We start from the raw sequence: 20688 nt of genomic DNA, 5'->3' as shown, positions 1-20688 counted from the left end.
AAAGTGCATCTATCCATGATAAAAGTGCATCCATCCATGATAAAAGTGCATCTATCCATGATAAAAGTGCATCCATCATAAAAGTGCATCTGTCCATGATAAAAGTGCATCTATCCATGATAAAAGTGCATCTATCCATGATAAAAGTGCATCTGTCCATGATAAAAGTGCATCTATCCATGATAAAAGTGCATCCATCCATGATAAAAGTGCATCCATCCATGATAAAAGTGCATCCATCCATGATAAAAGTGCATCCATCCATGATAAAAGTGCATCCATCCATGATAAAAGTGCATCCATCCATGATAAAAGTGCATCCATCCATGATAAAAGTGCATCCATCCATGATAAAAGTGCATCCATCCATGATAAAAGTGCATCTATCCATGATAAAAGTGCATCTATCCATGATAAAAGTGCATCCATCCATGATAAAAGTGCATCCATCCATGATAAAAGTGCATCTATCCATGATAAAAGTGCATCTATCCATGATAAAAGTGCATCTATCCATGATAAAAGTGCATCTATCCATGATAAAAGTGCATCTGTCCATGATAAAAGTGCATCTATCCATGATAAAAGTGCATCTATCCATGATAAAAGTGTATCTATCCATGATAAAAGTGTATCTATCCATGATAAAAGTGCATCCATCCATGATAAAAGTGCATCTATCCATGATAAAAGTGCATCCATCATAAAAGTGCATCTGTCCATGATAAAAGTGCATCTATCCATGATAAAAGTGCATCTATCCATGATAAAAGTGCATCCATCCATGATAAAAGTGCATCTATCCATGATAAAAGTGCATCCATCCATGATAAAAGTGCATCCATCCATGATAAAAGTGCATCTATCCATGATAAAAGTGCATCCATCCATGATAAAAGTGCATCTATCCATGATAAAAGTGCATCTATCCATGATAAAAGTGCATCCATCCATGATAAAAGTGCATCTATCCATGATAAAAGTGCATCCATCATAAAAGTGCATCTGTCCATGATAAAAGTGCATCTATCCATGATAAAAGTGCATCTGTCCATGATAAAAGTGCATCTATCCATGATAAAAGTGCATCTATCCATGATAAAAGTGCATCCATCCATGATAAAAGTGCATCCATCCATGATAAAAGTGCATCCATCCATGATAAAAGTGCATCCATCCATGATAAAAGTGCATCTATCCATGATAAAAGTGCATCTATCCATGATAAAAGTGCATCCATCCATGATAAAAGTGCATCCATCCATGATAAAAGTGCATCCATCCATGATAAAAGTGCATCCATCCATGATAAAAGTGCATCTATCCATGATAAAAGTGCATCCATCCATGATAAAAGTGCATCCATCCATGATAAAAGTGCATCCATCCATGATAAAAGTGCATCTATCCATGATAAAAGTGCATCTATCCATGATAAAAGTGCATCCATCCGTGATTAAAGTGCATCCATCCATGATAAAAGTGCATCCATCCATGATAAAAGTGCATCTATCCATGATAAAAGTGCATCTATCCATGATAAAAGTGCATCTATCCATGATAAAAGTGCATCCATCCATGATAAAAGTGCATCCATCCATGATAAAAGTGCATCTATCCATGATAAAAGTGCATCTATCCATGATAAAAGTGCATCTGTCCATGATAAAAGTGCATCCATCCATGATAAAAGTGCATCCATCCATGATAAAAGTGCATCCATCCATGATAAAAGTGCATCTATCCATGATAAAAGTGCATCCATCCATGATAAAAGTGCATCCATCCATGATAAAAGTGCATCCATCCATGATAAAAGTGCATCTATCCATGATAAAAGTGCATCTATCCATGATAAAAGTGCATCCATCCGTGATTAAAGTGCTCCACACGGCTCTGGGAGTTAATAAAGGCCTTCTGAAGCGAAACCATGCGTTTGTGTAAGAAAAATATCCATATTTAAAACTTTATGAAGTAAAATAACTAGCTTCCGGCCAAACGAACATACGGATTCGACTTAAGTCTAAGCGCAACTTATGCGAGTAATGCTGCTGATATTACTCTGAGTCTACGCCATGATGCACTCGCTACTGCCGACGTCATAAGTTGCGCTTTAGGCGTAAGTAGACTGCTTATGTCCGTTTGGCCGGAAGCTAGAATTTTACTTTGTAACATGTTAAATAGGAATATTTCTCTTACACAAACTCATCGTTTTGCTTCCTTTATTAATCCCCCAGAGCCGTGTGGAGTTTGTTTATGATAGATGTATGCACTTTTTAGAGGTTCATACTGATGGTTGCAATTCACTGCCAATTATAAAGCTTGGAAGAGCCGGGACATTTTTTAATATAACTCCGATTGTATTCGTCTGAAAGAAGAAAGTCATATACACCTAGGATGGCTTGAGGGTGAGTAAATCATGGGATAATTTTCATTGTAAAGTGAACTAGCCTACTCCTTTAATGGGAACGTTAGCAACATTTGTTAGCTGGGTATTTTCTTTAAAACCCTTATTTTTTCCTGTGACGTCCTTCAGGAACAGCGTCAATAAAACAACACACGCACTTTTATTTCTTAGGTTTTTGACTAAACAGCAAACAGTAATTTGGCAGCTTCTTCTGGCCCAGAACGCTTATACAGGAAGATACTGTTTGCCTGGTGTAAAACAGCCAGTCAGTTTTATTTGTATGTGCCTTGGTGGTGGTTGCATCTGAAATAGATATTCCCACAATAATAGACCGGCATGATGTGGTTTATTTGTGTTGGTCAGTCCTTACCTCAATAGGATATGGAGCTTTCAGGTCCACTTGTACAGGTATCCAGACCCTGGCTTCTGGACTCCAGTCCACATGGTTGTTCTCAGCTAGATCAGCTCTCCACAGTTCCTGATATTGTCCAGCCTGATCCCTGGTGAAGAGGGAGAACAGATGGTCCCCGGCGTGATCCCGCTGGTACTGGAAGCTCAAGCAGCCCGACATGGGCACTGTGGTCATGGGAGACACCAGCTCGGCCACCTCCTGGAAGCTTTTAGTGTCGGTAGAGTCCACATACATGTACTGACCTGTGTAGATGAGTGAAAGGGCATGACTGACAGAACCTCGGTATGAGGAACATCCATATTTTACCGTAACAGGATGACAGACAGTGTAACAGTCGGGAAGTGGGTCTTCATGTATGACTGGCTGAAGTGTGTATGCCCTCAAACTGTACAAGATTATACGATACAACGTTAACCATTAAGATACAACATTTTGTATACATTTTTTGTTAAGATCATAAGATAAAACTTTTAAAGATAATTTTAGCGTGTATATTATACAATAAAACATAAAAAAAAAATCTAATCACATTACACTATACCATAACACTTTTCTGTACAAGATTTTTTAAATTGTATAAATTTCGTATAGCATAAATATCACAGAATAAGTATTACATTAAATACCTATAAAATGGTATGTTTTTGGTATTATATGATATATTTGTTTTAAATTATACAGGTTAGAAATTATATGCTGAAAAGCTTTCATACAATTTTCTATTGTACATGATTATAATATAAAAAAAATAATTGATTTTTATATTTGTCAAATCGTATAAGATTATATAACTTTGGATAAACTTTTTGATATGAAAAACTTTTTTGAATATACTTTTTTTGTATTGTATAAAATTATGCAACTTATAAAATATATTTTTTTGTAATTAATTGTATCATAGAACATGTATAAAATTAAATACAGATAAAATTGCATACATTTTTGGTATTGCCTATGATTACTGTATATATTTGTTTTCATTATACAGGTATATTATTATATAAATCATAAACAATGTATGATTTATACACAACATTTTTTATGCAAACGCAAAAATTGTTTATGATTTGTATAATAATAATATACATAATTTATATTAAAAAAAAGATTACAAAAAATATATAGAACATTTTCCATGTCGTCTCAGATGATACAATATAATGTTTATATATATATATATATATATATATATATATATATACACTCACCGGCCACTTTATTAGGTACCCCATGCTAGTAACGGGTTGGACCCCCTTTTTGCCTTCAGAACTGCCTCAATTCTTCGTGGCATAGATTCAACAAGGTGCTGGAAGCATTCCTCAGGGAGTTTGGTCCATATTGACATGATGGCATCACACAGTTGCCGCAGATTTGTCGGCTGCACATCCATGATGCGAATCTCCCGTTCCACCACATCCCAAAGATGCTCTATTGGGTTGAGATCTGGTGACTGTGGAGGCCATTTTAGTACAGTGAACTCATTGTCATGTTCAAGAAACCAATTTGAAATGATTAGAGCTTTGTGACATGGTGGAAGTAGCCATCAGAGGATGGGTACATGGTGGCCATAAAGGGATGGACATGGTCAGAAACAATGCTCAGGTAGGCCGTGGCATTTAAACGATGCCCAATTGGCACTAAGGGGCCTAAAGTGTGCCAGTAAAACATCCCCCACACCATTACACCACCACCACCAGCCTGCACAGTGGTAACAAGGCATGATGGTTCCATGTTCTCATTCTGTTTACGCCAAATTCTGACTCTAACATCTGAATGTCTCAACAGAAATCGAGACTCATCAGACCAGGCAACATTTTTCCAGTCTTCAACTGTTCAATTTTGGTGAGCTCTTGCAAATTGTAGCCTCTTTTTCCTATTTGTAGTGGAGATGAGTGGTACCCGGTGGAGTCTTCTGCTGTTGTAGCCCATCCGCCTCAAGGTTGTGCGTGTTGTGGCTTCACAAATGCTTTGCTGCATACCTCGGTTGTAACGAGTGGTTATTTCAGTCACTGTTGCCCTTCTATCAGCTCGAACCAGTCTGGCCATTCTCCTCTGACCTCTGGCATCAACAAGGCATTTCCGCCCACAGAACTGCCGCTCACTGGATGTTTTTTCTTTTTCGGACCATTCTCTGTAAACCCTAGAGATGGTTGTGCGTGAAAATCCCAGTAGATTAGCAGTTTCTGAAATACTCAGACCAGCCCTTCTGGCACCAACAATCATGCCACGTTCAAAGTCACTCAAATCAACTTTCTTCCCCATACTGATGCTCGGTTTGAACTGCAGGAGATTGTCTTGACCATGTCTACATGCCTAAATGCACTGAGTTGCCGCCATGTGATTGGCTGCTTAGAAATTAAGTGTTAACGAGCAGTTGGACAGGTGTACCTAATAAAGTGGCCGGTGAGTGTATACATTGAATAAGATTTAAACGCTAAATCTTTTTTCATGTCATACATGATAAAGCAGACTGACCTGTCCCATCTATCAGTGCACCGTCCTCTGATCGTCCCACACGCCAGTTCATATATCTGTTCCTCTGGTTTGTGTATCCACACAGGTGAGCTTCTTCAAAGTCACACTCTTTGGGGTCACATGACCAGAAAAAGGAGTGATTATTTTGCATTAAAATGTCAATAACTAGTTTTGAAGCCCTCTCTGCAAGCCTTTTAGGCCAATACCATATGAGCACAATGCTGACTGACATAAGAACTGAGCAACAGAAATCTGGCTTCATTTAAAAGATTTTCTTTTGCCTCAGGAATGTGCACACATGCTGGTCCCTAGAATAGCCATCAAAACATTGTTAAGAAAGAACAGCATCTTTTGTCCGTGTTTAATAGTTATTTTCATGTGGTTGGCCCTGATTTTGGCATTGCATTGTTAATGTTACAAATAAACTCAGTGAAAGGTTGCTGGGCTGATTCTAACATGCTGTTTACTGGCTTGACTTAAAAGAGCACTAACCTATACAGTATTTGTCAGAGATCTTTATCTCGTAGATGGACACGCTGCTGCCTTCTTCTTCTCCTAGTTTGCCTTCAAGGACAATCTACAAATGTGGAGCGAACGTGTCATTATTCTCACATGACAATAATACATACATCAGCAAATCTAGAGTAGGCCAGTTAATAAAAATATGTTCTTTTAGCATGTTTCGCTTATGTTCATATTAAAAACGTTATTTCTGAATGTTCTCTGAAAAAAAAAAAATCTTGGTTATGTGAACATTAAAGGTAGGGTAGGCAATTTTTTTTTATAAACACATTTTATTATACTGGTTAAAACGTATCGGTTACCTAACGTAACCTCGGTTCTCTCCAGAAGAGGGAACGAGTATTGCGTAAGCTAGCTTACGCTATGGGAAAGATGAATCTTTTCGAGATATTGAAGCCAAAAATTATCCTTAGGGTGTACTCACACTAGGCACGGTTGCCATGAACCGGGCCCGAGTACGATTGTCCCCCCTCCCCACTCCCCCTCTGGCCTGCACTCACATAGGGTTTCAGCATTCGTGCCGGAGCACGCTTACGTCATTATGGTGCGTGCGACGGTTTCGGGATAAACAAGAAGAGCGGCGCTCTCTGAACACAATGGAGTCCATCGCTCTGTTTTCTTTGTGGATAATTTTGTGTCGTTTGGTCCACAGCCCTCTCACAGCCTGTTGTTAAACAGATGCGTCGCCTTAGTGGCGCGAAAATTTTCACCTAATCGTGCTACTCGTATGATGAGGTTTGCAAGGTACCAGCTGAAGTGCAGCAAGGACTTTGCAGCTTTGATTACGGACTGTGTTGGTTTTGGAGCGTCGCAAAACCATGACGCCACGTGTCCTGTTCCATGCTCCAGCACGGTTAGCGCTCACACTGCATGCGAACCGCGCCCGAGTCCAACTGAACCGTGCTCTGGCCCACCTCTTCCAAGCGGGCCAGGGCCGGCTAATCGAGCCGCGCCCGGGCACGGTTCGGAGCACTCACACTAGTCAAACGAACTGCGCTTTGGTGGTCAAACGCACTCGGGCACGGTTCAAACTGGCTAGTGTGAGTACACCCTTAATTTTGTATTTATTGTCAACGCAGTGCAGCAGCTGCCAGACCTAGAGCGGGCTATCTAGCGAGCTCATGGGCTGCTCTGCGGCAACTGCAGCAGCCTATCAGTGAACCTGGCGTGATGTCACGCCCAATGAGAGGCGCTCGCGCCCTCATGGCATCGCAGCCCGCCAGAATGGGCGTGGCTATGTGTATATAAGCGAGGTTCAGAGGCTGTTTCCCTGTTTTTTTTATAAACACATTTTATTATACTGGTTAAAACTCTCTTTACATCCTGATAGCAATCAATAATAGAAGTGTCCTAAATATTAAAAATGTACATATACAGTATCTTCTGTGGAAGTCTCAGGACCAAAAAATGTTTGTCCAATCATTGCATTCGGTCCGACTGAAAGGATGTCCTACCTGCCTGCTAACATATGCATTTGCATACTTCCACACGGTCATCAGCGCGTTCAGTCAGGCTGTGCAGAGTTGTAGACAGACGTCAGTCACCGAGCGCCGCAAACAAACAGCAGCCGCGTTTATAGTTCCTCCTGAACCAAAACATTGAGCTTATGCTGCGTTCACGCCGTATCTTAACCGTACTTACGAGATGGCAACCCGTGACGCTGTTCACGTCCTCAGACTCGGATTTATGCGTTTCTATGTCAACGCTTTCAACGGCGAAATGAATGATGATGCTTTGCAGACTCTGCTGTGTGCGTTCATGTGTTTTGAAGGAGGTGTGGCTTTGGGGACGTTTGGATCTTATGCTTTCAAAGCTAGCTTGCTATTGCTAGCCTTTCTGAAGTCGCCTACCCTACCTTTAAGGAAACATTCAATTTGATCATTTTGCAAACATAATGGGAAAGTTACTTTTGAATGTTCTCTATAAACATTGTAAAACCAGTAAACACATTTGTTGGGTGAACATCCAAATAAAATATTTCAGAAAAAAAACGTTCCATGAACGATGTATAAATCTTTGTGCTATCGTTTTGAGAACATAATTAAAGACCAGATAACTTTAAACGGACATTCTATTAATGTTACTGGAAGTATGTTGGTTCATAACCTTTGCCAGAACGTGAGCTGAGAACATCTTCTGTTAGCTGGGTATCAACAGCTCTCACCTTAAATGTTTCTGTAGAGTTCTGGAGGTCAATGCTGGCGATGAGCCAGCTGTCAGACGGGCTTTGTGTCGTCCAGAGCACCTGATCGAAACTCTCTCCGTCTGTGCGCTTCTGCACCTGCAGGGAAGCGCCGGCTGTGACCTGATACACCATCCTGAAACAGCTCCAGTCCTGCTCATCCACATCTGGACCCAAAAGAACCGCCTTTCCCTGGTCCTCCTGGACGCGCTCCTCAACTGTGATGAAGTGTCCTGAGTGAAGCCGAAAGAAAACAACATTCATGGCAAGAGTTTGTGAGTACAGCTGAGAAAGCGAAAAAAATGTTTTTAGCAGTGACTGACCACTTATCCACCAAACTTCACCTATTGTTTCATGACTGGAAAGCTAAAACACATCCGTCAGGTGTCACATGTAGGCATGGGCTTCTATTGTCTCCACAAGCCTTACATTTCTTCTTAATTTCCTCTGCTTAAATCAAAAGCAAATGATCCAGTGGGCTTGTGGAAATGTGATTCATGCCACGTTTAAACACAACAATTCACCAATCCAATAATGTGCTGTTTCACTATCTCCAGATGCATTGAGGCCACTGCAGCCAGATGTGCCTCACTGAACACGATTTCTTCACTTTTTCTGGGCTTTCAATGCATTTCACATGTTTTTAACTTTGAAAACAATGTCAGACTCTATTTGGAATAAACTATGTGGAACACTGCTTTTCACAAGCCAAAAAGTGGTCGTAAAGGGTTAGTTCACCCAGAAAAATACAATTCTGTATGTGTGTGTGTGTGTGTGTGTGTGTGTGTCTTGGACAAGAGAAAAGGAGAATTTGTGAAGAATTTCTAACAGCTCTTTTCCACACAACACCAGTTAATAGTGACTCATGCACTATTTGCAAATCTTCCAAAGCGATTTAAAAAAAAATGTTTTACTAAATTCTTCTTTTGTGTTGGATTTTATATATATATATACACTCTAAAAAATGCTGGGTTGTTTCAACCCAACTTTGGGTCAAATATGGACAATCCCAGCCATTGGGTTACATTTTTAAATGACATTTTTAACCCAACATTTGGTTTTGTCCATTTTTGACCGAACCAACATTTTTTAGAGTGTATATGTCATGATTCTGCCATGATGTTATTGATTATTCCTAGTCTTGTGGCAGGATCATGACAGAACCAATGTTTTGTGTACAAGCGCATGGCCAATTGTTTGGCCATGTGCTTGTGTTGTCTCGTTACGTTACCCCGCCCCCTTGTTATCCTCGTCTCGTCATTATTGTCTAGTCAGTTTCACCTGTCCTTGTCATTAGTGTTACCTTTATAATCCCCTTGTGTTTGCTGTCCTGGGTCGGTTCATTGTTTGATGTAAGTGACATACGTTGTGTGCATCTAGCTGTAAGTAATCTGTTATTCAAGAAGTGTCTGTTCCTGTCATAGCTGTTAGTTATTTATCTTCTTATCTGTCAAGTCCTAGTTGTGTTGTTAGTCTTTGTTTTTGCCCACAAGTCAAGTTTTGCCCCCTCGTGGGTTTTGTTTTCTGTTTTGTTCCTCGAACCCAGAAACAGACTGAATGCACTCACACAGGGTTTATCTATCTGCATCCACATAACAGAATGAACCGACCAAAACTGAACCCAGCAGACAGTGTGTCCTCCCTGCTCAAGCGACAGTCGGAGTTCCGAAGACAATGCTGGTTGTCGGCTCCCACCAACAGTGAGAGGGGCGAGCTTCCTTTGCCTCCCCAGGGTGAGTGGATCCTGAGGAACTACGCCCAACTCTGGGATCGTTTTTCTCGGGAAGAGGTGCAGGCTCCTTCCACGAGACCTACTTCTACTGCGCTGCCAGTGATCCCGGAGGGTCGCATGTTAGCCGTCGTGACACAGGAGGACCAAGCGTCTTCCACCCTGACTCCTGGTCCACCACCCGTGTCCGTCTGCACCCGTGGAAAGCGTGGAAGACATTTGTCGTGGGAGTCAGCGTCGGAGTCGTCCTCCACGGAATCCCCCTTGCCTGCGGTGGTTTCGCCAGTACCTGCTTCGTCTCCCTCTTCGCCCCCCTTACCGGTCTCAAGCCTGGCTACGGACTCAGCTCCGCGACCCAGAAGGAAGAAGAGGAAGGGAGCCTCTTGTCCTCCATCTCTGTCTCCCCCAGAGCCCGCTACTTCAAGCGCCGTCCATGAGCCCGCTACTTCAAGCGCCGTCCATGAGCCCGCTCCAGCCAGCGCCGTCCATGAGCCCGCTCCAGCCAGCGCCGTCCATGAGCCCGCTCCAGCCAGCGCCGTCCATGAGCCCGCTCCAGCCAGCGCCGTCCATGAGCCCGCTCCAGCCAGCGCCGTACATGAGCTCGCTCCAGCAAGCGCCGTACATGAGCTCGCTCCAGCAAGCGCCGTCCCAGAATCTACTGAGAGACTTGCGGCCGATCTAGCCGCAAAAGAGGTTCTGAAATCGGTTTCTGCTCGTCAGGAGATGCCCATCTTCCTTGCTGCCAAGACCCTCTCTGATTATTTGTCTTGTCTAGCTAAAATCCTCGAAGTCCCTGTCTGTCCCGTCTTGTCCCCAGCCCCCGAGCCTGCCGCTGTGAGCGCTGCACCCGAGCCTGCCGCTGTGATCGCTGCACCCAGTCCTGCCCCTTCGCCTGCTATGTACCCCGTCAGGAGTCCCGTTTCCTCACCCTCTGTCTTTGAATCTGTTGCTGCTACCACTGAAGCAGTACCCCAGTCTGTTTTCCCGGTCTCCCCTGTCTCCACTAATTCCCGGACTGTTTCTCCGTTCGTCCCTGTCTCCACCAGCCCCCGGACTGTTTCCCCGTTTGTCCCTGTTATCACTAGTTCCCGGACTGTTTCCCCGTTTGTCCCTGTCGCCACTAGTCCCCGGACTGTTTCTCCTGTCACCACTAAGCCCCGGACTGTTTTCCCCAAGACCTCTCCTCGTGTGTCTCCGTCTAAACCTGCCCAGAGTCCTCGTCCTCAGCCCTCATCCCGTGGACCCAAGACCCCCAGTCCTCCCATCCACCCTGGACCTCCCCCCATGAACTTTGTGTTTCCTCCACCCCCTCTGCCTTGCATGTTGTTCTTGATGTTTCACCCGAACCCTGTTATTGTTTATTCATGTATGCCTTTGTTGATGTTCACCATGTTTTGTTGGTTCTTGTCCATGTCTTGTCTTGTGCTTAGTGTCCCTTTGAGGAGCGTCTGGTAGCAGCTCCTTAAAGTGGGGGTTCTGTCATGATTCTGCCATCTTATTGATTATTCCTAGTCTTGTGGCAGGATCATGACAGAACCAATGTTTTGTGTACAAGCGCATGGCCAATTGTTTGGCCATGTGCCATTGTTGTCTCGTTACGTTACCCCGCCCCCTTGTTATTCTCGTCATTATTGTCTAGTCAGTTTCACCTGTCCTTGTCATTAGTGTTCCCTTTATAATCCCCTTGTGTTTGCTGTCCTGGGTCTGTTCATTGTTTGATGTAAGTGACATACGTTGTGTGCATCTAGCTGTAAGTAATCTGTTATTCAAGAAGTGTCTGTTCCTGTCATAGCTGTTATTTATCTTCTTATCTGTCAAGTCCTAGTCGTGTTGTTAGTCTTTGTTTTTGCCCACAAGTCAAGTTTTGCCCCCTCGTGGGTTTTGTTTTCTGTTTTGTTCCTCAATAAACCCTGTGTGAGTGCATTCAGTCTGTTTCTGGGTTCATCTATCTGCATCCACATAACAGAATATTCATATATATATATATAGCTTACACATGATAGATATAGATATCACACATATTACGCAAGTGGTTACACTCTAAAAAATGCTGGGTTGTTTCAACCCAAATTTGGGTCAAATATGGACAAACCCAAAAGTTGGGTTAAAAATGTAATTTTAAATTTTAACCCAACTTCAACTTTCACTTTCAACTGTAAATTTTTTAATTCCATTTTTAACCCAACATTTGGGTTTGTCCATATTTGACCCAAATTTGGGTTGAAACAACCCAGCATTTTTTAGAGTGTAGAAAAGTGTTTGTGTTCAGGATGTTTTCATCTGGTTTTGATTTTTTTTTAGCATTTTTTAAATGTCAACATTTTTATTGTAACAAAAAACCACATATCCCCTAAAGGGCCGTGATGAAGGAAAAATATATGAAATGGGAGGAAAAATTATTTGTCAATGATTTTGTGTTCATTCGTAAAATGTTTGCGTTCCGCCAAGAAACTTTGCATTCGCTCAGAAAGCACACAATAATCTTTATGAGCAAATGCACAGTTTCTTCATTGAACGTGAATTGTTTTGCAAGAGAACGCAAAAGCATTGACATATAATTTTCCCTCTCATCTCATATATTTTTTCGTCACCATGTCCCTTTAGAGGCTAATAAACTTTTTCAAATACAATTTTAAAGGTAAAAGGTATTTTTACAGATATCATAAATTATTAATAAATAACATAAGTAACATTACAGTTGTTTGTGGGGTTGTAGGCTACCACATGACATTTTACATGGCATTTTCATAAAAAGTTTTTTAAAAAATTAAATAATTTGACCATAACTGCTTCACTGCCTTTTTAGTATATTATTTAAAATAATATTGATACTGCTAAACTACTCAATACTCACTACTCTTCTTCTGCATTATGATATCAGGACAGATGCACCACCTTTTTTTTGTCTTCTTTTTTTTTTTACTTTATGCCCTAAAATGATAAAAGTGAACATCAATTCAGAAATGAAAAAGCACGTTCATCTGCTGAAACTCACCGGACGGGTCGAGGGTCCAGCTGAGGAAGCCTGGGTCGGACATATAGTCACATATGCTGTCTCGAAAGCTACAGGAGCCTGGCAAAAGCTCTGCTCTAGCTGTCACTGAGAGGAAAGAGCACAAACACACACTTATGCATGAACAATGGTGGACATAACAACCAATCAAACCAAGTCCTCACCAATCAAGCTCAGCACGTAGAGTGAAAGCATCTTCTCTCCAACGGTTTGTCCTGCAAAGATGAACTAAGACCCGTTTCAGCAGAAGAGATCTGGACTTCTCTCTCTCATCCGGCGCTCAGATGTGATCCTTCTGTCTGGCTGCTGCTGAGAAGAGAAAGGGAGGGAAGAAGGAAGAGGGGTTCAGTAATGCTGACCAGACTCAGAGGTTCCCTTACCTCAGAACCGCTGACCGCAAACACACCTTCATATTAGATCAGATCCATATGGAGCAGACCTTTGTTTTCTTTCCTGAATGTGTGACATCTTGAAATCAGACAGTCGCTTGTAAAGTATTTCCACTATGGCACTGTGCCATCTGGAGCTCCAGAATATCTCCCGCTTCTCCTGTTATTCAGGCAAGAATCCAGTAACAACTGTGTTAGTTATGAAACATTTGTTGATGATAGGAGCACATCTGCATTGTACTTTGTCACCATGAAATCAAAATGTTTATGGAATATTGCAGTATTTATAATAAATGGTTTATCCATGCACATCATTACTTTTTTAAATTCACGTGCCTCATAATCTTTAATCAAAATAACTTCCTCTTTCGGCACCATCTCTTCTCTTCTCTGATGATGTGTTCACTGGCGTCAGGGCGGAGCAACCTGTCACTCACATGAGATCCACCAATAGCAAACCACAACCATCCAATCAATTCCCCACGGACAACATCAAGCCCCGCCCTACATTTTGTCTTGTTCGAGAAGCCGTTTCACTCGTAGGGAAAAAAAGACTATCACAACGTCCGTTCCGTGATCTTATGAGACATTATTATATATTCTGTCCGCTTGACACCAAATGAAAAAGCCTATTTTAATATATCTAAATATAATATATCTTTTAATATAAGTCACTTTTCTGGCTGCCTTTATTTCCAATGGACACTTTTTACAGACTCTAAAGATGCATTTTTTTCATATTTTCCTTTTTTTTTTAAAAAAATTTATATACATTTATAAATCTATATTTTTTGTCATATATCCTTGGCAGTATACAAACAAATGCTGTTACAAGGGTGTGTTTAATACTGAGGAAGTGATGGCACATCTGACATCTTTCTCTCCTCCGACTGCCGTTATCAATCTCTCTATTTCCCCTCTTTTGGAATGATGTGGAAATGCTATGTATTTTTTTCTTTTGCTAGTATTCTTTTTTCCTCCTTTTTCCATTCTCCATTCTTCGGAGCTCTTTTTTGTCATCATTTCAGTTTCCATGGTAACGCAGCTTTCTCTGATTGGTGGATAATGGGTAGTGTAGTTCTTGAACAGGAATTTCGCTATTAAACACAATTTAAAAAACTATATTTTTTTATCAGACTGACAAATTATGCAGAAAACCAGAGATCACTGTACAGCACAAGAAATGAGTTTGGAATAATCATAAGGGTGTGTTTCATTTAAAGTCGGCATGAAACTGAAGTTGTGATAGACTTTTCTTCCCTATTGTGACGTATATCTGAGTGAAACGGCTTCTGGAACAAGAACCAATGAAGGGCGGGGCTTGATGTTGTCCAGGGGAATTGATAGGATGGTTGTGGTTTGCTATTGGTGGATCTCATTTGAGTGACAGGTTGCTCCACCATCGTGCCAGTGAACACATCATCAGAGAAGAGATGCTGCAAGAGGGAGGGGATTATGAGGGCACATGAATTAAAAAAAATGTGCACTGAAAAATCATTCATAATAAATACTGCAATATTCCATGAAAACAAGAATTGTCCATTTTAAATTCATGTTGACTTTAACTTAGCCTGGTTAAAACCAGACCATTCTCAGTTGTAACCGAGTTATGGTCTGGCAAAGCGTCATAGACAAATCATTTCCAGAGGGGCGTCACCAACGGACGTCGCGGATAGACCTAAACCCAATCAGAGCGATGAAGGAGATGACGTATGCAGAGCGGCGGAGAAACATCTCCGAGTGTTGTTCTTTGCTCGGTTTTTAACTAAAAGGAAACGTTCAAATCGCTTAAAACAGACGCGATAGCTGATTCGAACGAGTGATGTTCGACGGCGGCATCCATCTTTGTAATGTAGGCTACAAAATCTGCTTCAAAATCCCAGCGCTGTCGTCATCGTGTAAAGCCCGCCCCAACGTTTCTGACTGGTGCCGCGATTTCGACGGATTGGAAATGGGCTTGAATGAGCTCTTTGCCATCTAAATTTGCCAGAAGTTGTCTGGGTTTTCCTAGGCTAACTTTAAGCAATACATTTTTTACTAGATATTTTTAACTCTCTTTTCTTCAAGAAGGCAGGCACATTATGAAAGCGGATTAAGGGAAAGATTCTATTGGAAAAGCTTTCATGTGATGAAGCACAACTAACATTTTACAATATATGGGGTTTATTTAACATGCAATTTTTGGGTTGTTGTGATATCACTGAATTATTGAAATTGAAATTTTCTTTTTTTTTATCGAAATATAAATAATTATTGAGTTATGTCTGAACATAAAAAAAAAAAAAAAACGTTTTAAAAAATGACATTGTACACTTAATCAGTGTTATTAGGTTATTTTTTTCCCTAATGTTTTGTTTTTAAATTCTGTGCACTTTCACTTCAGAAAAATGTTTATGTTTTTAAGATCAGTAAGAACTGAATTTGGAGCAATGTTCCTCATTCCACACACTCTTTTACAATTAGAGGGTGAAGTCACACCGTTGGGTGTTACGGGTCAAACCATAAATAATCAGAGGCTGAAGTCACACAATGCGGTCCATGGACACAGTTTGGAAACATGATAGAAATATGTAATGCCGGCAGAATGTGACAGAGCCGGAGGACGCTGCATGTCGGGCTATCTGAACTCAGCGGGATGGATGGGATTCTTGACCGCATGAAGAAGTTCCTCTGGGGAGTCCTGGGAATTAACTGAATACGCCATCACTGATTTCAGAATTGACATTTGTTTCAAATCAGGTCCGGTTTTGTGTTCCTCCCTCTGCATACACATTGTTGATACAGGAATTAATACTTCAGCAAACATGGTTTGCGTGACAAAGCCTGTGGCTGCTAACAGACAGCTGCTTTTGCACTGAGAGGTCAAGGTCGTCAAATAACGTAAATGATAAAACCAAAGTCATCTCATCTGTGCTCCACGTGTAAGCCAGAATCCTCATCTGAGAATGGTAGAAGCTGTAAAAGCAACTTAATTTGAAGGAAAATGTCAAAGCAAGCTATTTATTTAATATAAAATACTAAACAAAACAAGACAGTACCATTTACTTCAAATTTTTAGCCCTGCAGCTGGATATAAAACAATTCCTGTGTGAGTATAGGCCTATGTGTGTAACATTTCTATCCAGTATTGTTTACTAGTGCCACCTGCAGCATATTTCATTTCATAAACAGAATAAATATTTGCTGTGCAGCTACAGTAATGAAGCGAATGAGTGAATCCGTGAACTGTATCAAACATTTATTGATTTGAGGATATGTGAATGTTCCCAAAGGGTCTCGCTGGTCGGCTGCTTTCTGACATCCAGCCATTATTTATAGGATTTCCCAGAATGGCACACGCATGAAATGTACGGAGACAATTATTAAAAATATATACCGTTTTATAGAAATAAAGAATGCCTTAGTTTAGAGTTTTACGTTAATTTAAATCATTACACAAAGTGATATCATAAATAATTATAAATAAAAAATAAACATATAAATTCATATATTTTAAATAAACAGTTGAGATTTGATTCTTTCTCAGTTTATAAATAATTGTGCGATTTGCACATTCACATTTTGGACCAATGAGATTTCACTGTGGGCGGGGCTAGCTAGTGCAACCCTACTGTAATAAAAACGCAACAACAGAACACAGAACACAATTTTTTTATGTGTTTTCGCCGTTCATTATGACAACCGGTAAAACAGCAAGATTCAAACGGCAAGATTTTGAAAATGATGCATTATCGTCTCAAAAAAGCGAATTTGTGAAAACGGTGACGTTGTGCGCATGCGTATTACATGTTCAGTCTATAGGCGTGTTTCTTCAGTTTACAAAGTGACATCGCTGACTACTGGCCTGGCAGGAGAATGCAGCGTTTTTCACATGTTTTCGCGGATCCGTGGGAACGGGATCGTTTTGACCATCTATGGTTTTGACAACGTCATCTATGCGCAAAAAGCGCAAAGGAAAAACTTTTCTGTTTTTAGCTCGTGTAAATTGTCCCAAATGCTGTTTGACACGGCGGTTAAAGGGATAGTTCAGCCAAAAATGAAAATTAGCCCATGATTTACTCACCCTGAAGGTGTATATGACATTCTTCTTTCAGACGAATACAATCGGAGTTATATAAAAAAAATGTCCTGGCTCTTCCAAGCTTTATAGTGAGTCAATGTATATATTTTCTGAAGTCCATCAAAGCGCATCCATCCGTGATTAAAGTGCTCAAAACGGCTCTGCGTGGGTTAATAAAGGCCTTCTGAAGCGAAGAAAAGTAAAAATATCCATATTTAAAACTTTATCGACTAAACTAGCTTCCGGCAGACGGCCGTACACAAGTCGACTTACGCCAAAAGAGAAACCCCTGAACTTGACACACAACGTAATGATGAACGCGGTTGCCCAGCCCTGTTTGAACCGCGAGAGGCGTTCAAACAGGGCGTCCTACATCTACGCCATACATCGTCGAGTGTTAAGGCCATTGCACACTGAGTCCGAAATTTTCGTATGCTTTTTTTCGTATTCGAGAATCGGTGGCTCTGAATTGTCAAAACATCATTCAAATACCATTCAAACTGATTGCTACGGATGCGAAAAACGCAGAAAATCGAACCCGATTCGATTTTTTTTATGACGGACGAAAGTTTCGGAGGCAGTGTGCAAGCGTGATTGACATAACGTGAGGTCGTATTTATTTTTTAACGTGCGAAAATTTCGGACTCAGTGTGCAATGGCCTTTACTCTTTTCGCGTAAGTCGACTTGCGTACGGCCGTCTGCCGGAAGCTAGTTATTTTAGTCGATAAAGTTTTAAATAGGCCTATGGATATTTTTCTTACACGAACGCATCTCTTCGCTTCAGAAGGCCTTTATTAACCCCCGGAGCCGTGTGGAGCACTTTAATCACGGATGGATGCGCTTTGATGGGCTTAACAATATACCCATTGACTCATATAGCTTGGAAGAGCCGGGACATTTTTTAATATAACTCTGCTTGTATTTGTCTGAAAGAAGAATGTCATATACACCTAGGATGGCTTCAGGCCAGGGTGAGTAAATCATGGGCTAATTTTCATTTTTGGCTGAACTATCCCTTTAAAGGGAGTTTATCACTGTGATTGAAGGACAGTGTGGACATCCGCTTACAGTCCGGAGTTCTTATATGAGAAAGTAGCATCTGAACATATTAATAACAATCTCTGCAGAGGAAGTGTAAGTGAGTCAAAAGCACAGACAGATGGTGCGGGTTGTTGCGGGATGGTTTGGGGGCAGGGAGGGTGTTTACTGGTGTGTAATCCGCTCTGATGTCACCGTGTGCTGAAGGAGGGGTCTGAGATCGGCTCGCATAATCCCCGTGTGCTGATAATATAAGAACAACCGACGAAGATGAAGGCGAGCCGAACAGCTCTTCTTCATCGCTTGTGCTCATAACAGGTAGGTGTAACGGAGGAGACTGTAAACTGCTGTTTGTTTGTCGTGTTTTACTGAGGGCACTAGGCTATAGCTCGTACAGGAGCTGCACCTGCTGGATGAATTCACTGGGGAGGGAAGATGCGTTCGCCTCAGCGCAGGCCCGCTACATTATCAAACAACACGCTTTTAACTTTTATTACAGACGGAAAGTTTTTAAATTACACCTTTAAATCTTATTTTGGTGTTTTACTGTGTGTTTAACTAAAGAAAATCTTTATATTATAATGTTAGGAGCGACGAAATGTCCATATGGTTAGCGGTATCACCTGAGTGACTGACTGCTACAGCCAAACAGAGACATTGGTAAGAGACAATACAATCATTGCGGTTTTATGTTGAGGCGTTTGGTTTTAAAGTCGCTTCTGATATTAAGATGAATAAGAAGCAAATTGTTAGTGTTTATGGTGAGCTAACAATAAAACCGGGTTTTGCCCAATATACAGTGAAAAATATAAATTTTACAGAACATTAAATGTAATCTTATGTTATAGCTAGCCTACTGTTTATTGTTATTGATAAAAAGTATGAATAACGTTATAATTTACGGTGAAAATCTATATGCTTTGATATTCCATCCACCCATAAGTGCATGCACTTTTTAGAATATGAATAAAACGTTGGAAACAATATACAATTTACCAGGCTTGTGATTTAGAGTGAAATATTTACAGACGCCATTGCTTGATGCATCAACTTTGATGATATTTTATTAAAAAAGTTAGTTTATTTATCTCTTAATGTACATGGTGTTTTATTTTACAAAGTTAAATTGTTTAGTTTGCATCTTTAAAATGCATCTTTATATTATTGTTTTCATGTTTGTTTATAAGCCATGGTTCATAACTAAGGCCGAATAAGTTTTGATTAACTTCATCATGTAATTTTAAGTTTTACCACCTGTATTATTAATATGGTTATCAGTATTAAAGATAGTTGTTCAGTTATTGGTATTATACAAAATATTTATTTATACAGTTATGCATTATAAAATGTATATGCATCAAAAGGTCTCTCATAATGCTTGAAACATTGTCATTATAGTCTTTGATGAAATTCTAGCAACCGCAGCTGTCAAGTTTTTTTTGTAGCATAACAGGATTTTACAACTGCAGTGGGATTTGCATTTCACTTTTTTTTTTAAATGACTCATTCATTAAACATCATGTGCTTCACTGTATACACTGTACATTAAACCTATAATTTTTCTAATTTCTTACACAGTTATACTCTAATTGTAGAATGTAAAAAAATACCATTGGGTGGCACCACTAGCGATTCTTTTTATTTTTTTTACATGTTTATTTTTTGCCAACTCAAAGTTATTGACACCACCTGCCACCGGAACTGCAGAGTGACCCTAATATGCATGCATGCATGCTCTCAGCTGTAAACAATACAAAGAGGCTGCATGCATGGTGAAAGTGAAGATCTCTGTTTAAATAGGGAGGTAAATCCCATGGCTTTGGGTTTTCATGAGAGGTTTGACAGATGAATCTGCTGAACTCCAGGACCGGTAGAGTATGCAGCATGACGACTGCCCACGGTGAGGCCATCTGTGACAGTGCTAGCCTACTGCCATGATAAACCATGTCTCTGCACAGGAACAAGAACATGCAGTGTGTTACTCTCTCATTATACAGACACATTGCTTGATTAGACATTAGGTGCATTTATAATTTTCACTGCCTGGCCAAAAAAAAAGTCGCTGTTTGGATTTTGCTTTGGGATGTAGTGTACTGGAGTAGACTTTACAGAGTGCTTGACTATAACATCACAACATTTACTTCCATCAAGAGGTGCATACATTTTTGATTCTTCATGTTTCCTCCCAACCATTCTTTTACAACTTGAGCCTGATGAATCTTGACATTGTCATCCTGGAATATAGCCATGATGAACATGGTTGTTTAAGAAATGAAAAGCTACACATTCCAATTATTAGGGTTAGATTTACTTGGGGATAGACAATTTAAATCTGGGCATTGATGGTATTTTTAGGACATGATACTGGTAATGTTTTTTTATCTGCTTCCAATATGTTTTCACACCTATATTGTATGATATACGCCTTCTCTACTACCTATGATTTCTGTGTGTCATGCA

General features: G+C 40.5%; 1 protein-coding gene across 1 annotated transcript in view; it reads right to left on the bottom strand.

Annotated features, from left to right (window-relative positions):
* Positions 1-13022, bottom strand: part of mamdc2b (MAM domain containing 2b) — a 31688-nt gene extending 18666 nt beyond the window's left edge. Inside the window, exons 1-6 of the mRNA XM_056241729.1 lie at positions 12905-13022; positions 12723-12827; positions 7981-8231; positions 5787-5871; positions 5295-5402; positions 2778-3061 (exon numbers count right to left, since the gene is read on the bottom strand). Coding sequence (XP_056097704.1) covers positions 2778-3061; positions 5295-5402; positions 5787-5871; positions 7981-8231; positions 12723-12827; positions 12905-12935 — 864 coding nt within the window. The 5' untranslated portion in view covers positions 12936-13022. The remainder of the gene's footprint in view (positions 1-2777; positions 3062-5294; positions 5403-5786; positions 5872-7980; positions 8232-12722; positions 12828-12904) is intronic.
* Positions 13023-20688: the final 7666 nt, after the last annotated feature.

The sequence above is a fragment of the Rhinichthys klamathensis genome, unplaced genomic scaffold, assembly GCF_029890125.1.
Source record: "Rhinichthys klamathensis goyatoka isolate OS25496 unplaced genomic scaffold, OSU_Roscu_1.1 h1tg000665l_1, whole genome shotgun sequence".
NCBI classification, from domain to species: Eukaryota; Metazoa; Chordata; class Actinopteri; order Cypriniformes; family Leuciscidae; genus Rhinichthys; species Rhinichthys klamathensis.
Note: the sequence above shows the minus strand (reverse complement) of the source record. Positions and strands in the feature narration are given on the sequence as shown.